This window comes from Panthera tigris, chromosome D1, assembly GCF_018350195.1.
Source record: "Panthera tigris isolate Pti1 chromosome D1, P.tigris_Pti1_mat1.1, whole genome shotgun sequence".
NCBI classification, from domain to species: Eukaryota; Metazoa; Chordata; class Mammalia; order Carnivora; family Felidae; genus Panthera; species Panthera tigris.
The window spans coordinates 108,614,139-108,641,722 of NC_056669.1; the positions used below are offsets into that span (position 1 = coordinate 108,614,139).

Here is a 27,584-nt window from a genome sequence, read left to right on the forward strand (position 1 = left end):
TCGGCTCAGGGCATGGTCTCACGGTATGTGAGTTCGGGCCCCGAGTCAGGTTCTGCACTGACAGTGCAAAGCCAGCTTGGGATTCTCTCTCCCTCCGTCTCTGCCCCTCCCCCACTCATGCGCTCTTGCTGTCTCTCAAAAATGAATAAAAAAGGAAGAAATGTGGGGCGCCCAAGTGGCTCAGTAGGTTAAGCGTCTGACCTCAGCTCAGGCCATGATCTCACAGTTCGTGGGTTCGAGCCCCATGTCGGTCTGTGTGCTGACGGCTCAGAGCCTGGAGCCTGCTTCGGATTCTGTGTCTCCCTCTCCTGCCTGTCCCCTGCTCACACTGTCTCTCTCTCAAAAATTAATAAACATTAAAAAAAGAAGAAATCTAACCAAAAGAGGCATGATCTTTATGAGAAAAAGTATATAATTTTATTGAAAACATCTAATAGATACACCATGTTCATGACTGAAAAATGCAATTTCATATAGATGCTGATTTTCCCCAAACCGATCTGTAAATTCAGTTGGGTTCCATTCACAATCTCAAAGGGATTTTTATTGGTGGAACTTAACAAGTGGATTCTAAAATTTATGTGGAAGAGCAAGGACCGTGGATGGATCTTAGGGAGTCACACAACAGGGGCAGATAAAATGACCCGTGAGACAAAATGGGACAAATAAATTGCGGTAGATTCAGTGGCTCACTATCCAGCAAGGAAAAGGAATGCCCCACAGCTATACACATTGATTTGGATAAATCTCAGAAACATAATACTGAGTGACTGAATAAACGGTATGATTCCATTTATATAAAATTCAAAAACATGCAAAACCGATACAGACCTAGGTAATGCAATTACAAGGCAAAGCAAGGGAATGGTGAAGACAGCACAGTGTTTTCTCGACCAGGGAGGGCACAGCGGGGACTTCAAAGAAGTGGGTTCCATCTCTTCTTAAATGGGGCTGGGGAGGGAGTTTCTCTTTATTTTATAAATATCTTCTTGCCTCTCCTTACTATTTAATTAAAAAAGAAAGAAAGAAGAGAAAGGAAGAAAGAAAGAAAAAGAAAGGAAAGAAAAAAGTATTCTGGAGGGGTAAAGCAGCACAGAGTGCCAGGCACACCACATTCCTAACAGTTACAAAATAGTTCTTGAACATGCCATTTGGAAAAAACGAAGCCCTAGCAGCTCAAACCTCTGTGGGCATGGGCAGGGCCTGTCAGAAGGATGGACTTCTCTGAGGGTTCCTGGGTGACAAGCCTGCCGTGTCACGGGATGACAACCCCCCACCCTTGGCAGCATCTGTAGACTTTTTCACTTAACCCCGTTTTGGGTCCAACCCCTCCCCCCCCCCTCCCCCAGTGCCCCTGAGACCCAAAGCTTCTTCGAATAGCACCCATCTCTACCCTAGGAGGAGAGCTGCTTGGCTGCCAGGGGTAGGGAGTGCCCTGGGGGGAGGGCAACCCAGCTGCCCTTTGGATCAGTCCCCCTACTGTCCGTCCCAAACCTTGCCTTTCATGGTGCCAGGAGAGTTCCTGAGCCTCCAGGGCTCTGGGGGACAATTTGGCTGCTTCTTGGCCCCTCCTTCTAGGAACATTTAATTAATTTCTAATTCTCTGCTAAGAGAGTTTATGAGCCTCCATCCATTTCCCATGTTTCAAAACATCATCAGGTCCTTTGGTCTATTACTGTCTCCCTCCTACTTTCTCTCTCCTTGTAAATTTATACCTGTTTTATTTCTTTACTCTCATTTTAGATTTTAAGAGGAAACGGAGGTAAACCCATGTGTTTAAACCTGCCACATTTAACAGGAAGTCTATTTACTATATTTAAATAAAAATGTTTAACAGGTAGCTCCAGAGAGGAAGAGCTTGGCCTTCTGAGCATCATCCTTCAGATGCTTGAACATCTCCACCTGATTTCTCTGCCTCGGTTTTGCCTACACACTTTCCTCAGCTGTGTAAGGACGAAGGAGAAAGCACAAATATCTGGGTTCAAATCCTGACTCCTCCATTCACTGCCCCATGATCTCATCCCATCAACTCTCATAACTGCTGCCTCTGGTACCAGATTAGTCAAAGAGGCACAGTGAGTGTCGTGGAGATGCTTCTAATTATAAAGCACTGAACCAGGGAAAGAATGTTGCATTCTCTTTCCCTGGGTCCCTACATGCAGCCCTGGCCTGCTGTGCCCCAGCTCTGGCCCCCACCAAGGCCACAGGAGGCAGAGCCCTGGCCCCTCATGCCCTCAGGCATTCTGTGGGTCCCAGGCCTGACAGTGAGAGGAACCAGAAACCTAGAAAGATGGAGGGAGTCCAAGAACCAAGTGGGCGCTTTATTAACTTGGCAAAGGGGTGACTAGGCTGGCCAAGCAGCCCCTTGCCAAACCTGCCACTCTGCCAGAGGGCCGATGAGGCAGAGCTGCAGGGCCCAAGCCCTGGACACTGGAGTCCAAGCTGGGCAGGGGCAAGGCCAAGGATGGGACTGGAGTTGCCAAAAGGCATTAAGTACCAGTGCACCTCCCCTCCTGAGGTTAGGGATGGGCCTGAGATGAGTTAGGAGCCCCCTCTCCTGCTCCCCTCTCCCCGAACAGCTCTGGCTCTTCCTGGAGTCAGGAGGCTGTGAGGCCCACATCAGCTGCAGTCTGGAAGGTGATCCCGTCTCCGGGCAAGGGGGAGGCCAGGAAGGGCCAGAGCCAGACAAGGACCCAGCGGGGCCCCAGGGCCGCCTGCAGGTTGTGGCAAGGGCCCAGATCATAAGAGTGCTGGCCCCGAGCCCACTCCCACGTGGTCTGGCCCCGCAGCAACAGCATCCCATGGAAGATCAGCCCAGCCCCGCACAACAGCGCACCTGCCACACACGTGTCGGTCACAAAGGCCAGGGCAAACTGCGCCAGAGACACTCTGCCTGCAAGGAGAAAGCAAGAGGGTCAGGGAGCAGCAGCGGGCCCAGTCCTCCCAAAGCCCAGCTCCTGCCCTCACCTTCTACTGCGAAGCAGGGGCTCGTTCCTCTGCTCAGCAAACACTCTGGCTGTTCCTTAGCCAGCCCCCATTGGTGACCTGGGCAGACACAGCTCCTTACCCAAGATCTGACTTCCATTCATCATAAACTTGTGAGCACCTCCCGGGTACGAGACATGGTACCAGGCACCAAGATGAACAGCAGACAGGACCCCTAACCTCCGGGAGTTCACAGACAGACGTTTAAGAGATCGCTTCTCAGTTACTTAATCACAGCAGTGATGTGTGTTACGATGGAAAAACACAGCACCTCCCGGCCCACAGTAGGTACTAAGTATCCGCTGAACAAATGAACTACAGGAAGTCATGAAACACTGTGCTCACTGAAAGCAGCCAGACGCCAAAGTCACATATTCTATGACGCCATTCACGTGAAACGTCCCAAACGGGCAAATCCAAAGAGACAAGACCGTAGATCGGTGGTTACCAGGGCCTGGGGGATTCAAGGGAGGAATGGGGAGGGACTGTTTAATGGCACAGGCTTTCCTTTGGGGGTGAGGAAAATGTTCTGGAATTAGATAGTGGTGACGGTTGCACAACATTGTGAATGTACTGAATGCCACTGAATTGTATTCTAGAAAGTGGTTAAAAGGACGAATTTCATGTTATAGGAATTCTACTTCAATAAAAAAGAGGCTGTGTGGGGAAATGCCAAGCAGATGTATTAGGCTAAAGGAAGTGGGTTTCATCTGTTTTAATAAAGCGACATCTTGGGTGGTGCCTGAAGGAGGTATCTGCTAGGTGAAGAGGGGAGAAAACATTCTGTTTGAAGGTCCTGAGGCAGGATGGAGGGGCGTCTGGGAGACCCATGCATGGATGGTTCTGGAAGCTCAGGAGAGAAGCCCAGGCTGGACATGCAGATCCGCAGGCGGTTGGAGCACAGGCAGTTCCGAAACCCACCAGAGTGTAGAGTAAGATGGAATCAACACCATGACCTCAGCAGCAGGTCCTCTGGGACCCAACCAAGAAGAGAGAGGGAAGGGACGCCTGGGTGGCTCAGTCAGTTAAGCGTCCGACTCTTGATCTCGGCTCAGGTCATGATCTCACAGTTCGTGAGTCTGAGCCCTGAGTCAGGCTCGGCGACTACTGGTGTGCAGCCTGCTTGGGATTCTCTCTGCCCCTCCCCCACTCTCTCTTTTTCTCTCTCTCTCTCTCTCAAAATAAATAAATTAAAAAAAAGAAGAAGAAGAAGAAGAGAGAGGGAAACCAGAAAGAAAGAAGGAAACAGGATGCAGGAAGGGCTGTTGGAGAATCCAGGATACAGGCCATCCAGGAGGTTGGAGGTCAGCAGTCTTGAGGCAGAAAGGTCTTGTACCCGGGCAAGTCCTTCAAGAAGCTTGGCTGCTAGGGGTGCCTGGGTGGCTCAGTCGGTTAAGCGTCTGACTTTTAAGCATCTGTCTGAATCTTGACTTCAGCTCAGGTCATGATCTCATGGTTTGAGTTTGAGCCCCGCGTCAGGTTCTGCACTGACAGCTCAAAACTGCTTGGGATTCTCTGTCTCCCTCTCTGCCCTCTCCCCCGCTTGCTCTCTCTCTCTCTCTCTCTCCCTTTCTCTCTAAAAAATAAATAAATAAATAAACATTAAAAGAAGAAGAAAAAAAAGCAGCAGTAGCAGCAGCTTGGCTGCTGACAGGAGAAGAGCCAGGAGGCAAGAGCTAGGGAGGAGGAGGATGTGGGGTGAAGAGAGGCTTTGTACCGATGGGAAAACCCAGAGGAAGCGTGCAGAGAGAGCCTGGGTTGGCAGGAGGAGAGCAGGCCCACAGCGAGGCTTCTGAGCAGGGAGGACGGGCCAGACATCAGGAGAAGCCGAAGGCAGTCAGGTTGGATCTGCTGGGGTCCACAGCCATGAACACGGCATGGTACCAACTGCCATGAAGTACCGAGCATCTCTGGAAGCTGGCAGCAGCCAGGGGCAGACACAGAGAAGCCAGGAAGGCACAGCGGGAGGCAGACAGAGCAAGAGGATTGAGATGTTGGCAGAAGAATGGTGAGAATGAGGATTCTAAGCTGGATGTGGGGGCAGTGACGTGGGGAGGGCTGATGGACAGAAAGGTGAGGGCCAGGCGCTCACGAAGCAGGCGTCCTGGAGTGTCAGAGTGAGAGCTGGCGAGAAGGAGAGGAGGTGGGGAGCAGAGAAAGGGGTGACAGGCTCATAGCGTGATTTGGGAGGTGTTGGCTCTGACACAGTTTGGCCTCTGACAAGGTCTAGGGTGGATGTGGGAGTAGAGGGAGGGAGTCAAATGGAGGAGAAGGGCAAGAGGCTGAGCAACGGGGACACTGATTGGGCCATTCACCCAGACTTTCAGACACCCAGGATTTCATCAGGGCCCAGGGCTCAGAGGGCAATGGCCACAGGGAGGTGCAGCTGGAGGCCTTGGGTCTCAGCGGAGGCAGGGGGTCATCAAGGAGGCCGCTCAGGGAGCCAGTGGGCAGAGGAAGACACTGCCATCCCCACTGGGCCTTCCAAGGCCTCCCCCCAGGCTGCAGGGAGGGGCCCTTGGGACAGACTGGGGTTTGGAGAGGATAAGGAGACACAGTGACCACTGAATGGTCATGGAGTTTAGTAACCGCAGGACAAGGTTACAAAGGGCACCACGGAGGAGTCGGGAGGAAGGAGTCAAGGGAGAGAAACCTCAAAGCATTTCAGGGGGAGACAACAAATAGTATAACAAAAAAATAGGGGGGGGGTGGATTTTATCTCAGGGAGGCGGGGGGTCGTCAGAAGAAAGAGGAATAAGTCTGTCATCCAGAACATGGCCTCTCCACCAACCTCCTGATCCATGTCCTCTCCTCCCAACTTCCAAAGCCTGGAGCTTCCCCTGACTATAAACTTCACTGGCTCCCTCCTGTCCAGTCAAGTCAGGGCTGGCTATCTCCTCACACCAGCATCCAGGACCTCCACCATCCAGTCTGAACCTACTCCCTGTCCAACCTCTATGCCTTTGCTCAGGCTGCTCCCCTCACTCAGAATGCACCCCCACTTAGAATGCTCCCTCCCCATCCCAACCTATGTCCTGAATCCCCACTAGTCTTTCCTTCTGTGCCCACACCTAGAACCCTTCCCCGATTCTCCCAGCCAGAACTCTGTACCTGTGTCAAGGCCCTGTATTTTACTGTACTGCACACCCAGCTGAATCCCGGGCTGCCCTCACCCCCCATAAATGACACTGGGACTGGGTCCCCAGGGCACTACCAGGGGAACCAGCCAGAAATCCCATCCCCCACCAGAATGGCCCACTGCAAAGCTCCCCACCTGTGAGCAGCATGAGCCAGGGCAGCAGGAGGAGGGCCGCGATGTGGAGGGGTGCGTGGGCTCGCAGGAGGGCCGACAGGGCAGGACCCAGCAGCACAGAGACGTGGAGCAGGACGCCCGCAGCATGAAGCAACAGGCACAGGAAGGGCCGGTAGTTGCGGAATCCCACGCAGCGGCCCAGCAGGCGACAGTGGTGATCCCGACGAAGGATGCAGACGCGGCAGGCGGAGCAATGCCCACTGCGTGGTGGCACCTGGCTTTGGCACTGGTAGCAGTAACTGCAGAGAAGGAACCACAGAGTCAGTTCCCCCAGCAGCTCTGAGCACCTCGTCAGGTCCGGTCAGCCTCTGAGCCCATCCTGGGGAAGCAGGCACAGCCGCTGTCCTCACTAAGCCTCAAGTTCATCATACATAAATGCAGGCTGAACACCACTTCCTGGGCCCTTCCAGTTCTAGCACTGCAGGTCCGAGGGCTCCTGCAGCTCAGACATCCCGTCCTAAGGCCTCTAACACCCAGGAGCAAACTTCTCACTTCCTCTGTGCTCACCACGTTGGTCCAAGTCACCAAAAGATCACTGGATTACTGCAACAGACTCTTAATTATTCTCCCTGATTCCAGCTTTGTTTCCTCCTAGTCTAGTCTCACGCCAGCACCCAGACTGATCCTTAGAAGTCTAAGTCGTGCCCTTCTCCTCTGCTCAAAACCCTCCAGTGGCTATCCATCTCACTGCCAGTAAAAGCAAAGCCTTCAGTGTCCTGCAAGGTCTTTCCATCTCCAACCTCTCTCCTCCCCCTCTCACTCCACACCAGCCACCATGGCCTTCTTGCTGTTCCAGGAACATGCAAGGCACATAACTGCCTCAGAGTCTTTCCACTGTCTATTCCCTCTGCCTGGAATGCTCTTCCCCCAGATCCCCACATGGCTAACTCCCCCACCTCCTTCAAGTCGGTGCAAATACCTACCTTGACTACCCTATTTCAAACTGCAACCTGCACACCGTTTACTCTGCTCTTTTTGTTTCCATACCACCAACATCTTCTAACATTCTATACAATTTGCTAATTTATTATGCCTGTAACTAATCATCTGCCCCCTCCCCCACTGAAATCAGCTCCAGGGTGTCAGGAATCTATTTTATTGTACCTCCAGTGGCCGGAACAGTACCTTGCACATAGCAGGTGCTCATTAAATATTTGCAAGTGAATGAATGATACGTCTTCAGGATCTACCATCCAGGTTCTAAAAGAGTGTTCCGGCTCTAACAAGCGGATCCTATTATAATCTGGTTCTAACATCTTCAGGTCCTAGGGCGCCTCCCCCAGTCCAAGGCTCCTCCTGCTTTCCCCCCTCGCCAGATCCCGCGCCCCACTCACGCCCAGCCCTGGCCCAGACCGCGGCCGGCCAGCATCACGCCCCGGATGCTGGGATCGGAGCGCAGGAAGAGCCCCACGTTGCCCAGCAGGTTGAGCAGCTGGAAGGCGGCCAGCACTAGCTGCAAGGCCCGAGCCAGGGGTCCCAGCGGGGGTGGCCCGGGACCCAGAACTAGCACATAGGCCAGCTCCAAGCCCACAGCCGTGGCCCACAGCGCAGTGAGCACGAGGGGCAGCCGCGCGGGCGCCCCCTCCGCGCTCCCCGCCGCCCAGGGCTGCCCCATGGCCTGGTCCCCACCGGCTATCGGGTCCCTAGTACACCACCGCTTCCGTATTGGGGCGGGGATAATGGCAGACGGACGCCCTCTACGACCAATAGGAGCTCGAAGGGGGCTTAGAGTCACAGGGAGCGGCCCGAAGATGCAGACATGTGATTGGACGGCCGAACGAGCCAGCGAGAAGCTTGGAATCCCGTTGGCGCTGGAGCAGGGAAGGACAGCACGTTATAGCTCCGCCCGCCAGCGGAGGCCACGCCCCTCCACCGAAGCTACGCCCTCTGCTCTCGCTGGCTGGTTTGGAGGATTGAGTTGCAGACTCGGTGGCATCGGGGTTTCCCGGCTCAGCACATTCATTCCCCCTCAACCCCCAGCCGCCCCGATATTAATAGCCCTGCATCGGCTCATCCAGCTGGCCTGGAACCCCTTCCCATGCCCGAGTGTCTCCATCACCCCAGAAAACATTCAAACAGCTCAGCGCCTCGCTGTTTCTGACTGTGAAATGGGGATAGGGCTCTATGTTTCCCACCAGCGCCGCGCAGGGAGAGGGTCAGGAGGAGGCCTAAGGGGCAGCTTCTAGAGCGGTCTACAGTCACTGTTATTATCGTCATCTCCGTTGTACACATGAGGAAACAGAGAGGGCCGTGGCTTTCCTACGGCCACACAGCACCCAAGAGGCGGAGCCGGGACGGGAACCCCGAATCTCCGCCATGGGATCCCCCCAGCACCCCCAAATCCTGCAGTCCCCTGGCCCCAGGGCAACCTCTCGCCAGGTCCCGACCCGAGCGCCCTCGCCCCCATCCGGCCCCTCCCTCCTCCCCCATATTTAGCGCGAATCCGATCCGGGGCTGGGCGGGGAGCTACTTAACGCGGCCCCGGTGTTCTGGAGAGCGCCGAGCGCAGCGGAGCCAGGAGCCCGAGCAAGATGATGATGGTTATGCAGCCCGAGGGTCTGGGGGTCAGGGAGGGGCCCTTCGCGGGCGGCGGCGGGGGCGGCGAGTACATGGAACAGGAGGAGGACTGGGACCGCGACCTACTGCTGGACCCGGCCTGGGAGAAGCAGCAGCGGAAAGTGAGTGCTCACCCATTTCCACATGGCAAAACTGAGGCCTGAGAAGACGGGCGGTTTGTCCTTGGCATCTCAGCAGGTCTGGGGCAGAGCCTGTCTTAACCCGGAGAGCCACTCCCTAGCCCAGGCTCTGCCCATCAGTCCTCTGCCGTCCCCTAGGGCTGGAAGAGAGGGCTGGGAGCGCTCATGAGGGGTTTAGGATAACCAGTAGAGTTTCTGGGGTCCCCACCCCTCAGGGTTCATTACCCAGTGCCCACTGCCCCACTTCTGTTGGCGAAAAAGGATTGGGTGAAGCCCAGGAGATCCAAGTTTGGGGAGCGTGGGGAGAATAGTCTTTCTCCCCACACCACCAACCCTCTAGTTAAATATCCTAGACCCCACCCAGAGGACTTGCAGCTGGGCAACTGGTGGGCCTGGGAGTGTGCGGGAGGAGGGAACCATCCCAGACCCCTCCCCACTCGCTTCTCTCTATTCTCTCCACCCTGGGGTTCATTTCGACTCCATCCCAATTGTCAAATGAGGAACCTGAAGCCCCGAAAGGGGCAGAGATAGAACCCAAATCATATGCTGTCATAAAGCAGGACCCCCCACCCAACCTGAGAGTCCTTGCCCCTTGTCTGCCCCACCCCCACTCCTTCTCAAGATACCCCTTCCCACCCCAGAGGCCCTAAGTCTGCTGAAAAGGCCACAGGGTCAAGGAGGAGGGGAGCCTGGGTCCCCTTACACAGTAACCTGACGCTCCGGCCAGATGGACACTTTGTGCTGAGGCAGCGCCTTGAGGGAGCTGGAGTGGGGCACACGGGCAGCTGCTGCCCAGGCCCAGCCTTGTAGGGCACTCGGGCCCCCTCCCTGATCTATTTTCACTCCCAGACTTTCCCAAGTGGAGGGGGCAGAACACCTGGGTTCCCAAAAGAGAAAATGATCCGGGCTGGAGTGAGGAAACTTTGGGGAGTGGCAGGCCAGGGGTAGGGAGGACACCATGAAGTCATCGGACCCCGCTCAGCATTTGCCAACAGTGTGCGACTCCAGGAAAGGGCAGGGAACAGGAGCGCTCAGTGGAATTTGCAGGATCTGAGAATCCTAGGGTTTAGAATCAGAGCACTCCTGCTGGGTTAGATGACAGGAGATGACCCCAGAGTCTGGGAGGCTCAGCTGACTAGGCTGGGGTGCCCCCGGTGACACGTTTCCCCTCAAGCTCCTCCTGCACCTGTCTCCGAGCAAGGCTGCGGTCCTTGGGTCTGGCCATCTCCCGGTGATGTCATCCCTGCCCCTGGCTCCAGCTGCCATCTGTTCTGCCGCAACTCCTATCCCTACCCCACCCACCATGTTTCTCTCAGGTCCAGGTCCGCCCGCCCTTCATTAGACACGTGCCAGTCTGTAACTTGCCTTCATCACTTAACGAAATATCAGGGATATCCTTCTAACTCAACCTAGAGCCACCCACCTCATCCATTCATTCAACGGCTGCACAACGTAGATGCTCCGGAAATTAATCAGCATCTCTGGGAGTTGGCCATTCCAGAGTTTCTTTCTCCTCCAACTTGAGCATCTCTGTGCTCATCCTCAGCCCCACTCCACCCCTGCACTTCCTCTGGGTCTTGGAGCACTCCTTCCTGCTCCTGCTCGATGCCTGAGTCCTCTTCGTTCAACCTCATTCAAAAACATTCATTCGGTATTTCTTAGGGAGATCCTACTATGGGCCAGGTGCTGTTTTAGGCATCAGGAATTCAGCAGGAAACAAAACAAAGCCTCTGCCTCAGGGAGCTTACAGTTCAGCAAGGAAAAGTGTTTCTACCCCATCTGTCTGATCCTGCCCTATGCCGCCTCACTGGCACCCTTCCTCTCTCACCCTGGTCCTGGGCACCACCTCCTCACCTCTCCCTTCTGCTCTGCCAAGCCGTTTGCCTCCACTCTGTAACCAGAAAGAGCTTTCTAAGACACTTTTCTGCCCACCTCCCTCTGCCTGAAAGCTTCCCTCTCTTCCCTGTTGCCCTCAGGATCAAGTTGAAAGTCCCCGGCTTAGCACCCAAGATCGTGCATGACCTGGCCCCTGCCGCCCCTCCGGCCTGCTTCTCACCACTTATACCCCAACACCCCCAGCTTCATTCCAGCGGCACCCAGATAGCTATAGCCCCACAGACCTCACAGCTGTTTCTCCCTGCTGAGCGTTTGCCTGTGGCGCTGGCCCTGCCTGGCGTGCCCTTGCCTGCCCTTCTCTGTCTGAATAATTCCTGCCCTTCCATTGCAGCTCAGATCAGATAGTAGCCTCCTCCAGGAGGCCCCCCATCTGATTTGAAGAGTTCTTTCCCTCCTCTCCCCGACACTAGTCTCTCCCAGCACTTCTCAGACCAACGTGACTCTTTAATGGACCGTGAGCTCCTTTACGTCAGGGACCACATCTCATTAAGAGTCATGTTTGTCAAAGGAAAGAATGCCCCTTCCTCCGCCATGGAACCCCCACCCAGTCCTGCCTCTCCTCCCTGCCTTATCTAGACCCAGAGCATCTCAGACTCTGGGTTTGGAGGGAACTACAGAGAATCCGACTGCCTTCTCCTATGCTTGGGGCCCCAACCAGTAGTGCTCAGACTCACTTGTATACCTCCAGTGACGGGAAGCTCACTTTCTTTCCTTAGCAACGACAGTCCTTCAAGTATTTAAAGCATCATCTTTCACGTCCAGCTCTAAGGACAGCTGAAAAGCTGGTCTGGGGAAGGGAAGCTATCTGAGGGAAACAATTCCAATTGACTTCCAGGGCCACCTCCCAGAATCCATTGCTCTGTGGTGGGGGAATGCTCTGGATTCTAGAATCCTGCCAGATTGGAGGAAGAAGGACCTGGGGACATCGTGAAGTCTGGGCGATTAGTTGTACAAATGGGGAGATTGAGCCCAAGAAAGGGCAAGGGGTGCACCCTGGGCCACAGTGAGTGAGTTGGAGCCCAAGGATAGATTCTACCAAGGACTCTGTGGCTAATGGCAGAATCCAGGGCTTGAAGGCTTGACAGGTTGGTGGAAACTTGTGCACCAGGCTGCACCAGGTCACGCCCATCCCCAATATACACCCAACTGCACAGCAGCCCCCCCCCCTCCCATCCCAGACAGAGGCTGAGGCTGAGGATGACTCTAGGGAGACGGGAAGGGCAGTCACCTCCAGGAGCCGTGTTAGGCCGCGCTTGTGCCCAGATGATCCTCTGCGACCTGCAAAGCTCTCGCACCCTCACGTTCTACTTGAAGGCCAATTCACAACAGCCCCGGGAGGGCAGTGGGGCTGAGATAATAGTAACACGGGTGCACAGTTCCTCAGGCACAACCCTCAGAGCCGGACATGCTTCAGTCCAGAATTTTTCAGGCCTTAGAAGGGCGGTATCACCCTGCATTGGCCCTTGTGTGTGGGAGGGCCCCACACTTTGGAGCGTATGCTTTACAATTTTTCTAAATCCCCCTCAGGTGCTTGAGACTGACCGGAACTGGTGTGTCCCAGGTCCAAAGTGGGACCTGTGTGGGCCCCAGCGCCCACTTTTCCTTTTCCAGGAGAATTAAAGCTCAGAGAGAGACAAGGACTTGCATGGCAAGTCAGTGGCTGGGCCAGGACTTGAATCTGGGGCCCGGGCTCTGAGATCTACCCTGATGTCCCCCAGAGCCGGCGCTAGGGTCTAAGTGCTGTCCTCTGCCCCCCAGACCTTCACTGCCTGGTGCAACTCACACCTGCGCAAGGCCGGCACCCAGATTGAAAACATCGAGGAGGATTTCCGCAATGGCCTCAAACTCATGTTGCTCTTGGAGGTCATTTCAGGTGAGGGGCGCAAATCAATGCACAGGGGCCCTGGGACCTAGGAGAATCCGGAGAGCTGGGGGAACGCGGCAGCAGAGTGCTGGAGGGGATGAAGTGGGGGAGGGGGAAGTTTGAGGACAGGGTCTTCAGCTTTTTCTTGTGACCTTTGACCCTTGACCTCTCCTCTTACACCCAGGAGAGAGGCTACCCAGGCCAGACAAAGGCAAGATGCGCTTCCACAAGATCGCCAATGTCAACAAGGCCCTGGACTTCATTGCCAGCAAGGGGGTTAAGCTGGTGTCCATTGGTGCCGAAGGTAGGGAGGTGGCAGGAGAAGACCTGGGAGGGGGTTGGAGGGCGGTCCCGGCGTCAAGTCGCTTCTGTGAGCCTCAGTCTCTTCACCCACGGAGTCGACCATCCATGCCTCTTGGGAGGGGCTGTTAAGGGGCAAACGTGCCCAAAGTGCCGGCACAGGACCTGGCGCTAGTAGGTGTTCCGGGATTGAACACTTACTAGGTACCGGCTCTGGGATGGGGGACAAGGGCCGGAGAGCGGAGCAGGAGGGAAGGCAGCTGAGGTGGTATAGGCCTTGAATGTCGGCTGGAATCTGTCCCCACTCCCCACCCTGCAGAGATTGTTGACGGGAACCTGAAGATGACCCTGGGCATGATCTGGACCATCATCCTTCGCTTCGCCATCCAGGACATCTCTGTGGAGGGTGAGTGGTGGGGAAGCGATAGAGTGGGAGGGCTGGCCCAGACCCCTCTCCCCAGCTAATATCTCTCCCCATCCCCACCCAGAAACCTCGGCCAAGGAAGGCTTGCTCCTGTGGTGCCAGCGGAAGACAGCGCCGTACCGCAACGTCAATGTGCAGAACTTCCACACCAGGTCTGTCAGCCGGTCAGCACATGCACGCGGGCCTCTGCGGGGCTCTGGGGCACAGAGCTGGCCCCTATCACAAGCCCCAGGAGAGGAGAGGTCACAGCCAAGTTCCTGGCACAGTGTCTGAAAGTAGGAGGACTCAGTCGATGTTGCGATGGAATCCAGGAGGGTGAGGGAGGGTGCACTGGGGGCATCCCTGGAACCGCATTCCAGCCAGAGGGGACCTTGTAAGCAAAAACATCTAGATATTGGTGTGGCCCAAGGACAGGGTATGTGAAGGAATCATGATAAGCTTGGAGGAGATGGTCCAGCTCTGGTAACGAAAGGCTTCAAATGCCAAGCCAAGGAGTTTAGACAACTCCATTTTACTGATGAGGCTGTCCTGATGGGGATGCTCCTGGAGTGAGGGAAGCACAGAGCCTCAGCTCGAATCCGGGACTGACCCCCACTTCTGTCTGTCCAGCTGGAAGGATGGCCTGGCTCTCTGTGCTCTCATCCACCGACACCGCCCTGACCTCATCGACTATGCCAAACTGCGCAAGGTAGGCCTCTGTCACTCCCAGCCCCGACTCCCCACCTCTGCCCTCAGCTGCCATTTCACCTGTCCCTGCTCCTGCCCATCTAGGATGACCCCATTGGCAACCTAAACACTGCCTTTGAGGTGGCGGAGAAATACTTGGACATCCCCAGGATGTTGGATGCCGAAGGTGAGAGGAAGTCTAGCCTCGGCGAGGACTCCACTTACTGACCAATGGCGTGGTCCCACCCTCTCACCTTTGCCCCTGCTCTTCCCTCCTCCTGGAATTCTCTCCCCTCCCCCTTCCCCCCCCCCATCTCCGTCAGAATCCTTCCTGCCCAAGGCCCCCTTCTCCAGGAGCCCTCTATCATGCCTGCCTACCCCTCACCAGCCAGTGGAAGCAGCCTCTCCTCTTCTTCCCTCATGGTGCCACCTTCTGTCTCAGATCTGTGACCTGGGTACCTGGGAGCATGGAGCTCCTTAAGGGCAGGCCCTGCCTCTTGTCCCTGTGCCCAGTCAAGTCTTCAGTCAATTGAAGCAGCAAACATTTTCTGAGCACGTACTGTGCCTGGTGCCCTGGGTCTGTGGGCACCAATGGATGAGGACTTGGGGAAAAGACAGAAGACAGGTGGACCCACAGAGGGATGGGATGGTTAGAGACACCGGGCAGTGTGGGCTGGTGCTTCTTGAGGGCCGCGTGTCTGCTCACTCACCCGCTCCCTTACGCTTTTCTCACCCCACAGAGGGGCAGGTTGCTGGACACTGGGGTGATTGGGGAGGGCTCCAGGGAAGAGGCAGACGCTAGGTTTGGGGTCGCTGGCGGTTGGTAACTGTGACTAGATGTCTCCACCCTTACCGCCTCGAGGGAGCTCTCTGCCTTGTTAGGGGCGTGAGCCCATTCCTCAAGCCTGGCTTTGGGCAATAAATACCTGTATCTCGCTGCTGTCCCCTAGACATCGTGAACACCCCAAAGCCTGATGAGAAGGCCATCATGACCTACGTTTCCTGCTTCTACCACGCCTTCGCCGGGGCTGAGCAGGTAAGGGGGCCCCCCGCTCCTGCTGCCTGGGCTGGGCTTGTGGTCCGACATTTGGAGGTGCTGGGCCCCATGTGGGTGGGAGTGCCACTGTCCCAGCCACATATGCTCAGGCTCTGGGGAACTCAGAAGCAGAGGCATCTGGTCTGGGAGCTCCCTCCTCATCCTAAAAGATGTGCTCCCCTATCTGCACGGAGCCAAATTTTAAGGGCTTTACAGAGGAAAGCTGTGTCAGGGAAAGCAGTAGCTCATTCTAGTGCCCACCTTTTCGGCCTCCCGCGACAGGCAGAGACGGCTGCCAACAGGATCTGTAAGGTGCTGGCTGTGAACCAGGAGAACGAGAAGCTGATGGAGGAGTACGAGAAGCTTGCCAGTGAGGTGAGACTGAGGCCAGAGAGGGCCCTTCCCCTTCCCCTACCTGTGCTCCGCCAACCCTGGCCCAAGCCCGGGCCCACAGAGCCTCCCTCACCCGAGGGCCTTGGCCTTGGCCTCCTCCAGCCTCTTCCTGCCGTCTTCACTCGTCTCCTGCCCTCTGCTGCCTGTCCGAGCTCCTGGTCATTCACTGATTCCCTCATCATTCATTGCTTTACTCATTCATTTATCTGTTCACTCATATTTAGGCAATCTCATGACCCTTTGCTCTGTGCTAGCCTCTGCTGGTCCCTGGACTCAGACATTTACCATCCCACTCCTTCCCTGATTAGCGGGGACCCCCATTCTGCTGGAGGCCCCTCCTTCCGGCCACAGCCCGGGGTGTGGGTGGACAGGGGTGGAAGGGGTGAGCAGACTGGCTCAGAGCTCTCTGCGCTGCACCTGCCTGGCCCCGGCAGCTGCTGGAGTGGATCCGCCGCACCATACCGTGGCTGGAGAACCGTGTGGGCGAGCCCAGCATGAGTGCCATGCAGCGCAAGCTGGAGGACTTCCGGGACTACCGGCGCCTGCACAAGCCGCCCCGAGTGCAGGAGAAGTGCCAGCTGGAAATCAACTTCAATACGCTGCAGACCAAGCTGCGGCTGAGCCACCGGCCCGCCTTCATGCCCTCGGAGGGCAAGCTCGTCTCGGTGAGCCAGGCCGGGGATGGGGTGACCCCCGTTCTGCCCACATCCTCTGGGCGACATTGGGCTCTGTGTCCCCGTCTGTACAATGGGCATACCATGATGGAAGACACCTCTGCCTGTCCCACAGGACATCGCCAACGCATGGCGTGGGCTGGAGCAGGTGGAGAAAGGCTACGAGGACTGGCTGCTCTCGGAGATCCGTCGCCTGCAGCGGCTCCAGCACCTGGCTGAGAAATTCCAGCAGAAGGCCTCCTTGCACGAAACCTGGACCCGGGGTGGGTACACCTCATGGGGCTCGGGTCTGTCCTGGGGTGAAAACTGGCAGGTGGGGGAGGGGGGATCCTGGCAAAATGCGCAGGTCAGGAGCACTTGTTCTGCCAGGAACTAGGGAGGTGGGGTGGGGGTGGGGACGGGGACCTGTTTTCTAGTCCTACCCTGACTTGCTGTGCGACCAAGTCCCTTCTCCTCTTTGTGCCACGGTTTCTTCATCTGTGAACTTCACCCCCTGTCTCCCAGCTCTGGCCTTCTGTAGGTCTGCTCTGATTAATCTGTCATTTAGCATTTTATTTGTACATGTAGCAGGTGAGTCCTCAATGCTAACAGCAATTATGTTATACTCAAAGCATATTGATGGCAAAATACTGCACGAGTCAAATATAACACTCTGTACGAAAACATTCATTCCGTACTCTACCAGGGATGTTAATCCTACAAATAAATGAATTCTGTCAAAAATAATGAACAAAAAATAAATATATAAACAAACAAACAAATAAATAAATAAATAAAATAATGAACAAACATCTGATAATGGATTATGGGCACAAAGAATAACAATGCTTTGATATAAAAACTCCCTAAATATACAGCCATTTTGTGACTCTTAAAGGGGTTTCTGAATCTTTAAGCCTGTTACCAGCTCTGCAAGATGCAAAGGTACTCAACAAATTGTCGCTGCTGCAATTATTATTATTATAGTTTTATCTGTGTAATTATGGTAATTTACTCTGAAAGCACTTTTATATTCATCATTCATTCATCCAACAAATATTCCTAGAAGGTCTACCAAGGGTCAGGCACTGTGGCAGGCACTGGGGAAACTGGTGAGCAGAGGTCAGGGGCTCATTAGTCGCTGGGAGGTAGTTCGATATGCAGTAATACCCGAACTGTACCAAGGGCCACCCTGAAACGTGCAGGATCCGGGGACACTGACGTGATTTACAGGTCATGCCCTGGAACAGGAGCTTCACTTCACTTTATCACCCTAGCGCCGCAGAACAAACCCCTACGATAGGCCGATAGGCCGGGCAGGTGTGATCACCTGCATTTCACAGATGAGGAATCTCCAAGGTCACGCAGCCTCGCTCGAACCCCCTCTCCCGCCGTGGCCGCCGCTGGGTGACCCGAGCCGGTCCTTTCTCTGAGCAGGGAAGGAGGACATGCTGAGCCAGCGCGACTACGAGTCGGCCTCGCTGCAGGAGGTGCGGGCGTTGCTGCGGCGCCACGAGGCCTTTGAGAGCGACCTGGCGGCGCACCAGGACCGCGTGGAGCACATCGCCGCTCTGGCCCAGGAGCTCAAGTAGGCGTGGCCCGCCTCCCGGCTCGCCCCGGTGACAACGCCCCTACCTGGCTTCGTCCCTCCGCCCGCCGGGCTCCCCGCTGCCCTCCTCAAGTCAGCAGCCCTGCCTTGGTGCTCACGTCTTTCCCCGTCACCACTTGCTCCTCTCCTCCTCCCGTAATCCTGTCCTGTCCCCACCTGGGACCCGCACTTCCTACCCGTGCTTGGCCTGCCTCACCCTCCTGGGCCACCCCTAACCTGACCGCCCCCTTCAGCCCCCTTCAGCTCCGTGGCCGGTTCCCCCAAAACCTCCCCGTCAGCCTTGACCACGCCCCCCACCTCCAGGACACCCGCCCCTTCTCGAGCAATCCCACCCTTGAAACACGACCCACCTCCCACATCCGAGCTCCCCGAGGGACCGGAGCTGAGGATCTGCCGGCACCCCCTACCCAGGAATCGCACTGGAACCCCCATCTCCACCCCCAGGACTGCCCTGCTTCCCCCACACCTCCCCTGACACCCCCGCCTTCATCTGGGGCACAGGTTCCAGTCCCAGGAGGACAGTCGGGTGGAAATCTGGGCTGTGGTCTGACCCCACGATCATCCCTTTTCTCGCCCCCAGTGAGCTGGACTACCATGATGCGGCCTCGGTGAACAGCCGTTGCCAGGCCATCTGTGACCAGTGGGACAACCTGGGCACACTGACCCAGAAGAGGAGGGACGCGCTGGAGGTGGGCTTGGGGGCCAGGGAACTGGGGGCTGGAGACCGGAGGCTGGTGAGGGGCCTGTGGGCAGGCTGCTGACTCACCATCCCCATGGCTCCTAGCGGATGGAGAAGCTCCTGGAGACCATTGACCAGCTGCAGCTGGAGTTTGCCCGGCGGGCGGCACCCTTCAACAACTGGCTGGATGGTGCCGTGGAGGACCTGCAGGATGTGTGGCTGGTGCACTCAGTGGAGGAGACCCAGGTGGACATGGGGGTTCTGGGTGCGGGGGTGCCGGATGGGATGATGGGGAAGCTGGCCTCGAATCCCGTCGGCCGTTCTTTTGGGTTCCTGGGGAAGGGGGGTGGGAGGGAAACCCCAGTTCCCAAGTGTTAGGCTGGGAGACTGGAGGCCTGGGTTGAGCCAGCCCCGCCGGGGACCTGCTGGGTGGCCCGGAGCACCCTGCTGCCCTGTTGCCTGTGGGAAGTGAAGGGTGCTGGCTGACGCTTCCTTCCTGTCGTTCCCAGAGCCTGCTGACTGCACACGACCAATTCAAGGCTACGTTGCCCGAGGCTGACCGAGAAAGAGGGGCCATCCTGGGTATCCAGGGTGAGATCCAGAAGATCTGCCAAACGTACGGGCTGCGGCCCAGCTCCACCAACCCCTACATCAACCTCACACCGCAGGACATCAACGCTAAGTGGGATATGGTCAGTACTGCCTGTGACCTCTCCCTGCCTCCCACCCACTCCTGTGCATTCTAACTGCCCTGAAACCTCAGATGTCCCGAGATATGGAGAACCAAGTCCGCCTTGGGATCTGGGGTCTCTCAGACTTCATGTAGCCCTGGATAAGTCACCCTTCCTGTCACGGCCCCATCTGTAAAATGGCTATAACAGCAGCATTTTCCTGTATTGAGCCTGAGTGTGGACATCTCTATAAAACAACCTAGGTTAGCTATCAGTTATATCATCAGCACCGTTTCCCAGATGAGGAAACAAGAGGTCAAATGACTTGTCCAAGAGCTTGTCCATATAGCCCAGACATCTTGGCTCAGAGCTGCAGGGGCTGTTTTAGGGGTCGGAGCCCACCTCCCCCCAAAGCCAGCTTCTCGCTCCCAGAGCTGACCCACGCACAAGCACCCTCCTTCCTAGGTCCGAAAGCTGGTGCCCAGCCGTGACCAGACGCTGCAGGAGGAGCTGGCCCGGCAGCAGGTGAACGAGAGGCTCCGGAGACAGTTTGCAGCTCAAGCCAATGCCGTTGGGCCCTGGATCCAGGCGAAGGTGGAGGTAAGGCTTGGGTGGTGCGGTCGAGCTGGGGGAGTGGGGCCAGGGCCAGGCCACAGGGAGCTCACATCCCGCCTGGGTCCCCCTACAGGAGGTGGGGCGCCTAGCAGCAGGGATGGCCGGGTCTCTGGAGGAACAGATGGCTGGGCTGCGGCAACAGGAGCAGAACATCATCAACTACAAGAGCAACATTGACCGGCTGGAGGGCGACCACCAGCTTCTGCAGGAGAGCCTGGTGTTCGACAACAAGCACACCGTCTACAGCATGGAGGTGGGATCCACTTGCTGAGGAGAGAGGGGAGGTGGCACTGGCCAGGGAAGCCTGGGGCAGCCGTGGCCGGACACAGCACGTCTGCCCCAGGAGGGTCCCCAGTTCAGCTTGTCCAGGTCCCCCGGTGTATCCATGGGGATACTGAGATCTGGAGAGGGGAAGTGACCAGTCCAGAGTCACACAGGAGTCTAAAGCCAGGCCAGGGCTCGCCACGATCGGTTGATCAACACTTAATACGAACCAAGTCGCCAGACTGCAAGGCAGGAAGGGCTGCTGGAGGCCACTCAGTGGAACCTCCAGATAGGGACACAGCCCCAATAAGGTGGAAGACTCTCCCAGGGGCACACAGCAGATTGGAAGTGAAGCTAGCGCCAGCGGCCAGGCACTGGCCGCCCGCTGACTTGGCCCACCGCCGACCCCGCAGCACATCCGCGTAGGCTGGGAGCAGCTGCTCACCTCCATCGCCCGCACTATCAATGAGGTGGAGAACCAGGTACTGACCCGAGACGCCAAGGGCCTGAGCCAGGAGCAGCTCAACGAGTTCCGGGCGTCCTTCAACCACTTTGACCGGGTCAGCAGGGGCCCAGCCCTGTGGGGTGGTGGACCTGGGGGCCAGGGCGGGGGGTTGGCAGGCCAAGCCTGACATCCACTCATGCGCTACAGAAGCGGAATGGGATGATGGAGCCTGACGACTTCCGAGCTTGCCTCATCTCCATGGGCTATGACCTGGTGAGTGCCCCCAGCCCGCATCGCAGGAGCCCCATCAGTGCCTCTCTCCTGCATACCGATCACCTACTGCACCCCTCCCCCCTCCACGTGCACTTCATCTCCTCATCAAACCCACCGGGGCTGGGCAGAATTACCTCATTTCACGCAGGGCCATCAAAGGCTCAGAGAGGTGAATTAACTTGCTCAAGGACACAGCTAGCATTTGGATCTGGTTCTACGTGACTCGAAAGCCTGAGCTTGTGGTACCCCTGGGTGCCTCAGTTGTTTGAGTGTCTAACTCTTGATTTTGGCTGTCACGATCCCAGGGTCCTGGGACTGAGCCCTGTGTTGGGCTCTGTGCTGAGCATGGAGCCTGCTTAAGATTCTCTCTCAAAAATAAAAATAAGTTTTAAAAGAAAAAAACAAAAGCGCCTTAGCTTGCAACATTTCCCCCAGAGAAACAGCACTACAGAGAGCTCCAGAAAAAAAGATCAGGACCAAAGGGCAATAGGGGACATTGCCAGGAACAGGAAGCAGTTTTTAGCTTAGTAGAAAGGACTTCCTATAAAGCCAGAGCTAAGCTGCGGCACCATCTATGGAGGGAAGAGAGCACTTTGTAACTGGGGTCATCAAGCCAAAGCTGGACAGTCCCCAGAAAGGGACATCAGGAGTCCTCTGGCTTCAGCACCCATGGGCATGGTGCCTGGCCTCTACCCCTGCAGGGAGAAGTGGAGTTTGCTCGCATTATGACCATGGTGGACCCCAACGCAGCCGGAGTTGTGACCTTCCAGGCATTCATTGACTTCATGACACGAGAGACAGCCGAGACCGACACAGCTGAGCAAGTTGTGGCCTCCTTCAAGATCCTGGCAGGAGATAAGGTGAGTCCTGGGTGGTGGAGAGGGCTGGCGGGCTGGGACAGGGAACAGGATCTGGGGGTCCTCAATAACCTTTTCTCCCCCAGAACTACATCACCCCTGAGGAGCTGCGGCGGGAGCTCCCGGCTGAGCAGGCCGAGTATTGCATCCGCCGTATGGCACCCTACAAAGGCTCCGGGGCTCCAGCTGGTGCTCTGGACTATGTGGCCTTCTCCAGTGCCCTCTATGGGGAGAGTGACCTCTGACCTCAATCCCTAAGGTTCTCTACGTGAGTCAGAGAGAGGAGACTCCCTCTGGCTGATTCCATCCATCTCTTGGAGCAAAGGCCTCAGAGAACGGCCAGCCACGTACTTCTGAATAAAGAGCCATCCGTGAGCCTCTCTCCATCTCCTTTTGGTTCCGGAAGCAGACACTGGGCCCTCATGCTCCTGAGCAGGATCAGCTGCCCAACCTTAACCTTCCAGGGATCCCTACCACCCCTCTTTGCCCAAAGGTACTGAACAATCACACCACACTGGGGCCTAGGACACCTCTTTATTGCTGTTAGAAAAAGGTAGTTACAATAGTTTCTCTAGATGTGGAAGGAAACACTGTCCCTAAATCCAGGGGAATTTATAGCATCAGAGGAAAGCCGGGACGGGAAGCCAGAGCCAGCTGAAGACAGAGCTGGGTTTAAGACCAGAATATTTTCTTCCCACCCATTCCTTATCCAAGCCCAAGGTTCTTGCCCCAGCATCAACTGCAGGGGCATCATCCTTCAGCTCAAGAGCCTCCTAGCTACCACAAGTCTACAAAGGTGCAGCTGGGGAACTTCAGGGTAGGAGTGGGGTGGAGTGGAGAGGGGTAGGGGTTTTGCCCTAGCCCAGTGCCTTCTCACCCTGAGGTAAGCCGGTGGCCATCACTCAGCCAGCTGTGCCTCCCGGGGAGGGGCCTGGACACGCAGGTCAGGCTGAGGAAGGGGCTGCTCTGGTCAGCACCAGGTCCTGTGCTGATGCTCCTCAGTTCACCACGGCCGAGCTGGCCATGGCGTTCACGCCACAGGCCCCGGACCCACGATACAAGTAGTAGTAACCCTGGCAGAGAGTTAGGGGAGCTGGTAAGGGCACTAGGGCAGGATAGGAGCTGGAGAGCTACGGCCAAGGGGACAAGACTCACCTCCTCACCCCAGTCAGTGCCCCAACTGTTCTTGATGGCCCAGAAGGGGATGCCAGAGCCTGAGGAGCAGGGCAGAGGGCAAGGAGTCAGGGCCCCCAGCACTTGGCCCTCTCCCAGTATCTGCTGTAGCCTACTGTGACAGACACTAGGAAAAGAGCAGAAAACAAGACAGGCCCACACCTGCCACCCTCCTGGTGCGGCTCTGGGGCTTGGGGAGGGCACCCGGCCGTCTTCCTCTGGCAGATTATTCATCTGTAACAGTTCAGTTCAACCTTCCACTACCTCAGCTTTGCCATCCACAGAAGGGACCGAGGGCTCCTGCCTGGCCCGTGGCCCAAAGCAGGAGTAGGACAGGATTCCTAGGCATTCCCTCAATTTCCCCCTCCAAAGGCCCTGAGCTGCTGTGGTCCAATCTCTGCCTGTAGCTGGGGCGGATGGGCAGAGAGGGCATCAGTGGAACTCACGGTTGCCGTAGCCCACGAGCAGCACTGCATGGTCGATGAGCCAGGGGCTGCAGAGGGGCCGCAGTGGGTGGGAGATCCCGCGGCGGTAGAACTGGGGTGGGGGGGGGAGGCGAGAATAAGGAGTAGGGAGCCAACTCCAAGGAGAAGTGGGAAAGGAGTCAGCAAGAGACAGGCAAGAGACAGGGACCTTACCTGCATGCCAAAGGCATTGATGGCAACGGAGATGGGGCCCTTCTTGGCCAGCCAGGCTGCCAGCTCTGAGACGGGGAGGGACAGCATCAGGGACACGCAGGCCCCAGCCCCACCTGGCCTGTCCCTACCCTGTCCCTTACTCACTCTGCTCATTCTGGCTCAGCTCTACTGAGTCGTTGATGTAGACCTTGGCCTTCTTTGCAGAGAAACTGCAGGTCTGCAAGTGGCCACTGTAGCTGTAGTCATCCTCTGTCTCCAGCCCTCCTAGGGAATGGTGGGGGTGGGGTGGGGAGGGGAGAGAAAAGGTGGACCCCCGTTTACCATACACTTGTCTTCTGGCCAGGAGCTATAATCAGCCCCTTATATGTGAGGTCTCAAGGTCCTCGTCCATCCCAGACCAAGGCCATGCCCTCTGAACAACAGCCTCTCTCTCTAGAGATGACAAAACAGAGACTAAGCGGGATGGGGGAGTAACCAGCGAGAAATGTGGCTAAGATGGAACTCAATTCCCAACTTCTGATCTTCATTCATCCTGGCATTCCTGGGACTCTTCACCATGGCTTGCTTGTCCTGCTCAGACAGTCTGTTCCCAATTTGGTCCAGACACCTGCCAGGTCCCCAGTCTCTGTACAGCCACCTCAGTCCCTCAGCCCCTCAGCCCTGTGCCACTGCAGCCCACCCCTGAACTGAATTGCCAGTTTAATACCTCTTCTAAAGGGTGAGGTGTGTGCTACTTGGGTTAGTGGTATTACGGAAATACAGACCTCCAAGCAGCAAAAACACCAAGAACCCCTGCTATGCACCGGAAACTTTATATGTATTTCCTCACTTGATACTCAAGGCAATCCTATGAAGTGAGCAAGATCATCCCCATTTCACAGATGAGGCAACCGAGGCTCTCAAAGAGCTGCCTTGCTCAAGGTCTTTGTTAAGGGCCAGCATTAAGACCTGAACCCAGTTCACATGACTTCCATGCTCCTATATCTCCCCCTCACAAAGTGACTTCTTTTGGAGGCAAAAGTGGCTCCCACTGCCCATCCTGATCCCATGAATGCATACCCAGATTCTTTATGGCCAAGTAGGCGTTGGAGGGCAAGCCACCCAGGCAGGCCTTGTCCACCTTGTCACAGTCCAAGAGCTCTAGGAGACAGAAGGCTGGTCCTGAGGAGCCCTCTGGAGGGGCTGGGCTGGGGACAGGAATGTAGAGTGGGATGCTCACCCTGCTCAGAGAGGGAGAGCAGGTCCCCCTGTTTTAGGAACCACTGGCCCTCCACATTGCCGGTGACTGAGAAGGCCCAGCAGGAGCCACACATGCCCTGCAAGATACGGACAAAGTCAGGGCTGGGTCCCTTCCCAACCCCAAGGTAGTCTTCATGTCCCACCATTGCTTCTTAGGGGTCCAACCTGATTCTTGACGTTGGTGACAGCCCCCTTGGTCCTCCAGTCCCACTCAGGTGGGGCATGGTCACCAATGGATTTGGCTAGACGCATCATCTTGTTGTGGTTCTCTTTTAGGAGAGGATTCAGATAGATGGTGCGGAACTCCTCCTCTGTGGGCAAAGGTGGGCAGGGGATGGCGGGGAAAAGTATTAGGCAGCCCTGATCCGGGGCTGTGGGAGTAGGCCCTGACTCTTTCAGGCTCCACGAGAGCTCTGGCCACCACTTCTACCTGTAAGGTCACTGAACTTGGTGATCCCATACTGAGCTGTGCCACGGTCCAGTGCCTGGATCTTCTGCGCTCGGACCATGTTGTTGGAAAAGACAGACATGCGCCACTGGGCTTCTGAGAACCAAGGACCAGGAGAGGAAAGTCTCAGACCCCAGGCAGATCATAAAAGGAGGGGCACTAGGACTAACTAGCACTTGTCTCCCTTGGGAGGAGGTGGGCTCAGGATCAGGCCTGAAGCTCTTTTTAAGGACAGACCCTGGGGAGGGCTGGAGGTGAGGGGAGGCCCAGACCCACAAGCGATGAGCAGGAAGTGTGATCAACTTTGGGGGCAACGCTGGGGTGACGGTATCCTAGGAGTGAAGGCAGAACCAAAATGGTCTCCTAAGGGCATCCTTAGATAGGAGGTCATGGGGAACGGCTACCATGCCAGGGAAGTGGGGGCACCAGCAGAGAAAATCTGGTCTTTGCCCCATTCCACTCTATCCAGAATGATAAAGGCCCATGCTTTCTGACCAGGAAAATCAGATGGGAGAAGGGACCAGGTACCTGAGGTAGCTGTCCAGTCCTGGAAGGGTGGGCAAGAACTCGGGGACTTAGGGGTCTCTGAAAGGAGGCACTGCCTCTTGTGTCCTTCCCCTTCCCAACACCAAGATACCAAGTGGGGGGAGGGGAATGTCCTGATCTGATTGGGACAGGTACAGCCAAGGCTGGGTCCTCACCTTCCTGTGTCCCATATGTCCGATTATAGGTGGTAACAAACTCCTTGAAGATTGAAGCCATCTTCACGGAAAAATCCTGGAAAGGCACAGGGGTCTTCACAAGGAGTCCTTCTCAGTTGACCAGGGAGCCCAGGCCAGGGTGAGGGAAAGAGGGGGTAAATAAAGCAGCAGCCAACTTCCTACATGGAAATCGGTTCCTCACCTGGGGTAGGGGGTCCTTGTTCAACAGTGGAAGGACTGAACTTAAAGTCTCATTTCTGTCATCTGAATGGGGTTGGAACAGAGGAGAAATCAAGGCTGAACCCTGAGTGAAGTCTTATCTGAACTATGCCAGTATCCTTGGGCTATCCCAGCACCTGTAACCTTGGTATCCACTGGGCCACAGTCCCGCCTCAGCAGCATGTGTTTTCCCAGCTCATCCAGGACTTCAAAGCTGCAGAGCTGGAGGGAGAGGAGGAAGCGAGTCTGGGGGCTGGTATGGGAACAAGGCCTTGGCAAGATGCAGCCGAAGGTCCTCAGGTGAAGACCGCCTCCAAGGCAATCGCCCCCACAGTGTAGAGTGAGGCACACCCAGCACCCTGTCACCACCACCCCCTTTTAGAGCATTTCAGTCTCTAGCCTTCAGGGCCTGTGAAGTGACTCAACGCTGGATAGTTGGTGCCTCTCATCCCTTCCCCTTGACTTGACCCAGACGCATTGTGGGGGCGGGGAATTACAGGAGCCCCGTCACTCACCAGGGTTTTCTTGGACACCGGGAGCTGGCACACCGTGGGGTCGTTGCAGGGAGGCTCCTCCAGGGTCGCCTTCAGGGAGTACAGGGACCCCTCGCCCGCCTGGATGGAGCGGCGGGCGAAGTAGGCACATCCATTCCCTCCTCAGCCCGTCCTTCCCACGACCCCGCCGTACCCCCTTCCCTTTCCCCGATTACCAGAGGTTCGTCTCTCGGGCGTCCAGCGCCCACACCCCTGGTCCAGACCAAAGTTGCCAACCCACTGACCGGGGCCCCGCGCACCCGCCCTGGGGAGCCCCCGCCCCCGGCGCGTCCTCACCCGGCGGACGCGACCGCGCACGGCCCCCAGCGCCGCCCGCGTCCCGGCAGCCCGGCCGCGGTTGTACATCTCCAGGGCGAAGCGGGCGGGCCCCAGTAGCTCCGGGTACGCCGCCTCCCGGGCCCGAGCGTCGGCTGCTCGGTGGGGCGGGGCGGGAGAGGCGCCGGGGAGCAACCCCAGCAGCGACAGCAGCGGCAGCCAGGGCGCCATGGCGAGGGCGAAGCCGGAGGCCCGGACGCACCGACGGACCGACCGGGACCAACCGACCGGGCGGAGCGGCCCGCGGCCAGAGGGGCGGGCGTCCCTCCCCCTGATCCCGGGGCGGCGGGGCGCCGGCCAACGGGCGCGGGTCCCGGGCGCCTGCGCACTCGGTTATTTACGTGAGGCACGTGGGGCGCGCTGGCCCCAAGGCGGATTGGAGCCACAGCGGGGAGGGGAAAGGGAACGGGGAGGAGATGGGGAGGGGGCGGGGAGGGGGAGGGTGGGGGGCGGGAGGAGGGGGTACAACGCAGCCTGGCCGCAGTTCGGTACGTAGACCCATGGCCCGCGCTGCAGTCTTGGAATAATCCTTTTAGGTCTTAGAGCTATTGTTTGGGGAGAGGAACGGACGCTAGCCTGAGAATGAAAATGGTAACTAACATTTATTGCATGCTTATTGTATGTTACTCATTATATCCCATCTCCCTTTTATCGTTGT

At 56.7% G+C, this 27,584-nt stretch overlaps 3 protein-coding genes across 4 annotated transcripts; 1 reads left to right on the forward strand and 2 right to left on the reverse strand.

The window, feature by feature from the left end:
• Positions 1-394: 394 nt before the first annotated feature.
• On the reverse strand, positions 395-7,945 carry ZDHHC24 (zinc finger DHHC-type containing 24). Of its 2 annotated transcripts, none has more exons than XM_007092056.3 (3): positions 7,633-7,945; positions 6,260-6,537; positions 395-2,893 (listed from the first exon to the last, which is right to left on the reverse strand). In XM_007092056.3, the coding sequence occupies exons 1-3, from the start codon at positions 7,911-7,913 to the stop codon at positions 2,598-2,600; spliced, it is 855 nt and encodes a 284-aa protein (XP_007092118.2). In that variant the 5' UTR covers positions 7,914-7,945; the 3' UTR covers positions 395-2,597. The 2 variants fall into 2 exon arrangements, with proteins under 2 accessions (XP_007092118.2, XP_042813779.1); XM_042957845.1 differs by having other exon boundaries at positions 7,424-7,713.
• An 884-nt stretch (positions 7,946-8,829) lies between these two features.
• On the forward strand, positions 8,830-22,036 carry ACTN3 (actinin alpha 3). The gene is made up of 20 exons (XM_042959637.1): positions 8,830-8,976; positions 12,649-12,763; positions 12,939-13,058; positions 13,374-13,460; positions 13,543-13,630; positions 14,088-14,166; positions 14,250-14,331; positions 15,095-15,555; positions 16,008-16,238; positions 16,363-16,510; positions 17,664-17,814; positions 18,416-18,524; positions 18,620-18,760; positions 19,024-19,206; positions 19,651-19,785; positions 19,874-20,053; positions 20,478-20,624; positions 20,717-20,782; positions 21,484-21,642; positions 21,726-22,036. Exons 1-20 carry the CDS (start codon positions 8,830-8,832, stop codon positions 21,882-21,884), a joined length of 2,988 nt encoding a protein of 995 aa, XP_042815571.1. The 3' UTR covers positions 21,885-22,036.
• A 118-nt stretch (positions 22,037-22,154) lies between these two features.
• On the reverse strand, positions 22,155-27,226 carry CTSF (cathepsin F). The gene is made up of 14 exons (XM_042957844.1): positions 26,888-27,226; positions 26,573-26,671; positions 26,195-26,279; positions 26,041-26,102; positions 25,839-25,914; positions 25,120-25,233; positions 24,855-25,000; positions 24,670-24,766; positions 24,510-24,590; positions 23,595-23,714; positions 23,451-23,515; positions 23,259-23,349; positions 22,795-22,853; positions 22,155-22,712 (listed from the first exon to the last, which is right to left on the reverse strand). The coding sequence occupies exons 1-14, from the start codon at positions 27,095-27,097 to the stop codon at positions 22,638-22,640; spliced, it is 1,380 nt and encodes a 459-aa protein (XP_042813778.1). The 5' UTR covers positions 27,098-27,226; the 3' UTR covers positions 22,155-22,637.
• Positions 27,227-27,584: the final 358 nt, after the last annotated feature.